Source organism: Poecilia reticulata, chromosome 13 (assembly GCF_904066995.2).
Source record: "Poecilia reticulata chromosome 13, P_reticulata-male-v2, whole genome shotgun sequence".
NCBI classification, from domain to species: Eukaryota; Metazoa; Chordata; class Actinopteri; order Cyprinodontiformes; family Poeciliidae; genus Poecilia; species Poecilia reticulata.
Genome location: NC_088842.1, coordinates 12,742,401 through 12,748,678, shown reverse-complemented (window position 1 = coordinate 12,748,678; position 6,278 = coordinate 12,742,401). Strand labels below are relative to the sequence as shown.

Genomic DNA, 6,278 nt, shown 5'->3' with positions numbered 1-6,278 from the left:
TTTTTGGTTTTATGGATTTTTACATGATGACAGAGGTTGTTTTTTTTTTACAGTCCTTGTACATTTTGTTTTGCGATTTGCGACGCTACAACAAATAGCCTCAATGTTTTGGAGAGATTTTATGTGATAAGAAACACAAACAGTGGTAGTTATCTACCATGGTGTGAGGTTTCCTGCCCACAGCTCTTATTAAAGGGATCTACAGTTTTGTTGTTAAATTAATTTATGAAAATAGACCATTCCAAAGCTGTTATTTTCCTATTTATCGGCTCCTTGACTGGTTACTGTATCTTGTCTTTTCATTAGTTTTGTAGAAACAATCAGCTTTTGTTTCATTGCTACTTTCTTCTATTGTTGACCATTGTCCCTTTTCTGCCATAGTTTAAATAGAATGCTGGAGAACTTTTGCATCCTTCTCCTGACTGATGCCTTTGTTCAATCAAATATTTGCCAGCAGAGGTTTACATGAGGTTGTTGGTATTAAGCATAAATGATGGCAGGTAAAAGCTGAAGCTAAATCAGAAGAATATTCAGAAAAGTAGTAGTGTGCATACTTATGCAACTGGGTTAATGTCATCCCACCCCCTTTTTTGTCAGATTTGTTTTTCAGTTGAATTGCACCTGATAAATGCCCCACCTGTAAAAAAAATTTAAAAAGCCTATTTATCAGGTTTTCCTAAAGGTTACCAGTCATATTTATAAGCATGTCAGTCTGGTTAAAAGTTATTGAGATATTGTGCACATTTGATAAAAATGCCAACATGACAAGAACAGTAATAAAGAAAGAAAATAGATATCGCCTATCTTGATGCGACACATTTTTCTGATGTCAGGCTTTATTTTGAATATTCAAAATTACATTTATTTATAGATGAACTGATTCAGCATTTCTTTGCACACTTTCAGGAATCTATTTTTTTTTTAAGAGGAAGTTGCATGATTAAATACATTTGAAGTAGCAATTAAACACTGTATATACAATAATGATATACACTGAATATACTTTTCTTGAAAGCTTTGGTTAATCCCAAATGAATCTTCTTGAACATTAGTATATAGTTTCGCAACATTTGTTGAGATAATAAAAAACATCCGTGTGGTGCACTGTAAAAATGAACTTTTCATTTCGGGACTGTTTCAACCCCCTTCGTATGAAATCAAAACTGTCATCACAGTAGAAAGCTTCCTGTTTGGCTGCTGATGTCAGGGAACAGGACAGGACACGAGGAAAGACAGATGACAGATAACTGACCAAAGAGCTTTTTTTTTTTTTTGATAGTAAGAATTTCTCTTTAGGTATGACAAGATTACAATATGTTACGAAAAACAGCATCAGTTTTACCCTGTGTAATCTGTTCCTCTGTATAAATTTGAAAAGACAACACAAAAGCCCATTTCTGAAAATAAATGCCTGCGTTTTCTCTGAGTACATGCTGTGTGGGCTGCCTTGGTTAGTGATTTGGAAAGATGTAGCGGAGCCCAGTAAGGAGAGGCCGAGTGTGTTCTTGGAGAAAGTTAGACAGGAAATGCCAAAAGCACATCTGGAACTCTTACATTCAGGAAGTCTGTTTGTGACAGCAGAGGCCTTCGGAGCATTGCTCTGGCTTTCTGCTTCAGCAGTCTGCTGTGCTCTGCAAGGCTGTTACTGCATGGCATGAAGGGAACCAACCATGGATGTGGACATGGGCTGTGGATATATTATAGAACCATGAAAAATTATTTCCCCTTTACAGATTTCTGCTCCTTTTGCTTTTTTGTTTTGTTTTGTTATATGTTCCAGATCACCAAACAGATGTAACATCAGATAAATATACATTTGAAAAGCATGATTTCACTGATTAAAGTAAAAAAAAAAAGAAGCTATTTAAATTATTTGCCCCTATGTGAAATTTGATTTTTACCCATCTTTGTAAATCATAAAATACTGTGATCAAACATTTATTATTCTTTTTGTTTTGGAAAGCTAGATTCTAGTCAGGCTGCACAGTGGTGCAGTTGGTAGAGCTGTTGCCTTGCAGCAAGAAGGTTCTGGGTTTGATTCCCGGCCCCGGTCTTTTTGCATGGAGTTTGCATGTTCTCCCTGTGCATGTGTGGGTTTTCTCCGGGTACTTCGGTTTCTCCCACTGTCCAAAAACATGACTGTTAGGTTAATTGGTCTGTCTAAATTGTCCCTAGGTGTGTGTGTGTGTGCATGGTTGTGTGTCCTGTCTGTCTCTGTGTTGCCCTACGACAGACTGGCGACCTGTCCAGGGTGACAGGTCGCCCACAACGTTAGCTGGAGGTAGGCACTAGCAACCCTCCCGACCCCATTAGGGGACAAGGGTGTAAGAAGATGGATGGATGGATGGATGGATGGATGGATGGATGGATGGATGGATGGATGGATGGATGGATGGATGGATGGATGGATGGATGGATGGATGGAAGGATGGATGGATGGATGGATGGATGGATGGATGGATGGATGGATGGATGGATGGATGGATGGATTCTAGACACAGTTAGAATCCAGAAATTAAATATGTCTGGTTTCAAGAAATTTAACAGCTGATGACAAAAATCATAAATATCCGTGTTGGAGATATTACGTGGCCATTTCAAAAGCTTTGAGCCACAAGGGAAATTGAGCATTCCACTAAATATGGTTTACAAAATGAAGGCGTTGGAGTGGCCTGGTTACATTATAAACTTAAGTCTGATTGAAATGTGGCATGCTATGGAGAATTTATGTTCAGAAATCAGTTTTATTGCTGAATTTAAGTAATTTTGTAATAAAACATGGGCAAAATTCTATCACAGTAATTTACATAATTCATGGCCTATTATTTGCAATTTCAGAAACTGCGTTTTGTGTTTACTCAGGCTAACAAAAGATGAATGTGACTACACACACAAAAAAAATGTTTTCCTAGAAGTTATTGTGACAAACAGTAATGTTGTTGTTTTGAGACCATTTTCAAGTAATATTATAGTAGTGGGATAATAATGAGAGAACACATTCGTAGAAATCAAAAAACGTTAAATTCTATGACCATTTAACACTGAAACTGAAAGACATTTAAATACCCAAATAAAAAAACAAAGTAACACACAAAGTTAATTATGAAGTCTCTCTGAACAAAATAATTGTCCTTCAGAAAAGGGGCTGTTTGAGACCATCTGTCATTTTTGGTAGAAAGAGAGAAAATATAAAAATGCTAAATAATGCAATTGGAAATTATTGAACTCATTTTAACTTATTAACACACACACACACACACACACACACACACACACACACATATATATATATATATATATATATATATATATATATATATATATATATATATATATATATATATATAGTCAGATCAATAGTATATTATAAGGAGCATTTATATCATTTATATTGTTATATTGACAGCTTTTTCTCTGTCACTGCAGCCGCTTTATACTGTACAATTAAGGTCTCTTGAGAGACCGTGTCAGTTGCATGCTTTTGCCAAAAGATGTCGCTGTGATGTAGGTGAACAAAGTGTCTTCTTTGATCAAATACCTCCCTTTAATAAATGCTTTTATAAAAGCATTGTTTAAAATAAAGCATGCATGCTTTGTGATGCATCCATGTAACCAAAAATGCTGCTTTGCACAAATATGCTTGTTCATTTATTTCCCATTTAGTTTTGCTGAGTAATTGCTCTGAACAAGTAAAAGGAAGTGATGTCGAATATTTTCCTAAAGTATTTTTAGCCGCAGTGCTAGCTAAGCACATGCAGGGCCGAACTTCAAAGTTACCTATGCGTGCAATCAAGAAGGGCAGGCGAGCAAACAGATTTCAGAATAGCAATTTTACCGGCTGACGTAAGAGGTGGGTCTGGTTGTCTTGACAACCAATTGGCACTGAAGTGTGGAGCCGCTCTGTGGCCCCGCCCCCTGTACAAATACCCCCATGGCTTTGACGTCAATGTACGTCAACTCGAGAATATGATGCCTCTTAGCGAGTCAACTCGTGTGCTCTAGCTGATAGAGGCACCTCAACCTGAAATATTATCGCTCTATTGTACCCGGGGAACGTGGCGTGAAAGCCCTGTGGTTCAGCGAATGGCTCGCCGCGTATGAAGGAGAGTCAGCGCCACATTGGCGTTTTTTTTTTAAGCCGGTAGGGGCGACACAGAAATCAACTTTGTCTATTTTTAATGGACACGCTTCGGGCGGCGATAGAAGCGGCGGCGGCGGCGGGCGGTTTGTTTTCCTTTCGTCTTTATCTCTAGCTGCTCAAGCAAGTCTGTCTGAGTCCCCCGTCTCTACCTCTTTCACAAGCAGTCCCATTTAGAACAGCATGGTCATGGCCGACAGTGTCCAAAAACCGCTGCTCCGGGGTCCGGTCCGAGTGGGCTTCTACGACATCGAGCGCACTTTAGGAAAAGGCAATTTCGCTGTCGTGAAGCTGGCCAGACACCGCATAACCAAGACCGAGGTGAGTTCACGGGTGAACTTGTTAGCCTGGAAAGCTAACTTGGGCTGCTGTTCTGCTGAGTTATATAACTTTTATGCACTAGTTGACACCCCAGCAACCATTGCAGCGCTAATCCAGACCCGGGTCATGCAGCTGCCCGTGGACACATGATTTACAGTGCTGGTGCATTTGAACCATGCAGGTAGAGGAGCAGAGACTGTCTGCACGTTCATCCCCCCCTCAGGAATATCAGTGCCAGGAAGAGGTCTGACCACCACTGCTGCTGGGAAATACAAACTGTAAACATGCACACACTCTTCTCTTCTTGGCATCATACACCTGCTCTCGTTTTGTTATAATGACCCCACTCAAAGCCACAGTGGGGCAACATAAAGAGTCTAGCATGTGTAAACTTCCAATTTGCTCTGTATCAAGGGGGATGCAGCCGTAGGTTGGTGGTCCCATTATGTAATCTAACTAATGATGTGATTTAGCTATTTCTTGTCCCAGCAGTGCAGTGAGCTTTGTGTGGATCCTCTGCTTATGTCTTTCTAATTGGAAAGCGTAGAGTTTTGCAGGCTTGCTTGCAGACAGCAACTCCCTGACACTGGCTTCGGGGTCTTCATAGTTTGGAAAGGGTTTGGCTCTGCAAACACTCCAATCTGCAGAGCGGTGCAGCGTACAGTGCCCTTCAGAAATATTCATAACACTTAAACCTTCTACACTTTTTTTTTTTGCTACAAGCACAACAATTTTTTGTGCTCACCAGAGAAGATGCATGATTGCAAACTTATTTTACAAATTAAAAAAAAAATTGATATACAATTTTACTCCACCCTCGTTCAATTTTGACTTTGTGGAACCACTTTTTGCTGCAAACGGTCCTTTGGGGTGTGTCTCTACCAGCTTTGCACATCTAAGCTGAAATTATTACTCCATTTGCTTTGCAAAATAAATTCAGCTCATTCAAGTTTTATCAAGAGCATCTTTGAACATCACTTATTACTGCAGATGCTCAATTTGATTTAAACTTTGACTGGGCCATTCTAACACATGTATATGCTTTAATTTAAAACATTCCACTGTTCCACTATGTTTAGGGTCTCATCCTGCTGGAAGTTGAACCTCTGTTCTGTCTTGGGTCTAGTTTTTTCTTGCGTCCCTGTCTTAAGTCTTATTAATTTTTTTTCTGATCGGGGCCCCCTGCCTTCTACATGCTTGGTATAATTTTATTTGTTAGTCTAAATTATTATTATTTTTTGACTGAGGTTTGCTAGACAAGCTTCAAAACTTGATTGTTTTTTTTTAACCCTTTGGGAATTTACCTGGTTGTTTATCATGAACAATTTCTTACAATAATGCAAATTTTGATGAGTTGTTTTTACAATAAATTTCAATTAAAGGTGCTCAAAAACTTGACAGTTAAATTTTTGTTTTTACTATTTTCTCCATGTTAGCATAAATAAAGTTGCTATTATAATTAAATGCATTTACTGTGATACATTTCCCATTTATGTAACTGAAGTGTCTTGAAGAAGCCTATTTCAAACAGTATGTTTTTTATGATTAGTATTTGTGTTTATGGGGCTATTTAAGTACTGCACAGTCACACTCACAGTTACCTAAAAAGAAGTTGTAAATAGTTGTTTTTTATACAGTCACCTTTTTCAATATTATAATGGTACATTAACATATGGTGATAATATTTTAAATCCATATTACCCACCCCTTTCACACTCAATGTTGTTGTACCAAATAAAATGCATTGACGTTTATAGTTGTAATGTGATAAAATGCACACCAATTTGAGTTCTTTTGCGACAGACTGAATGCACATCGG

The 6,278-nt window shown here is 38.4% G+C and overlaps 1 protein-coding gene across 2 annotated transcripts in view; it reads left to right on the top strand.

Moving 5' to 3' along the window:
* Positions 1 to 3,907: 3,907 nt before the first annotated feature.
* sik2b (salt-inducible kinase 2b) overlaps positions 3,908 to 6,278 on the top strand; it is a 51,254-nt gene continuing 48,883 nt past the window's right edge. For both annotated transcript variants that reach the window (XM_017308329.2, XM_008425691.3), the window contains exon 1: positions 3,908 to 4,459. In XM_017308329.2, the coding sequence (XP_017163818.2) occupies positions 4,322 to 4,459 (138 nt within the window). In that variant the 5' untranslated portion in view covers positions 3,908 to 4,321. The remainder of the gene's footprint in view (positions 4,460 to 6,278) is intronic.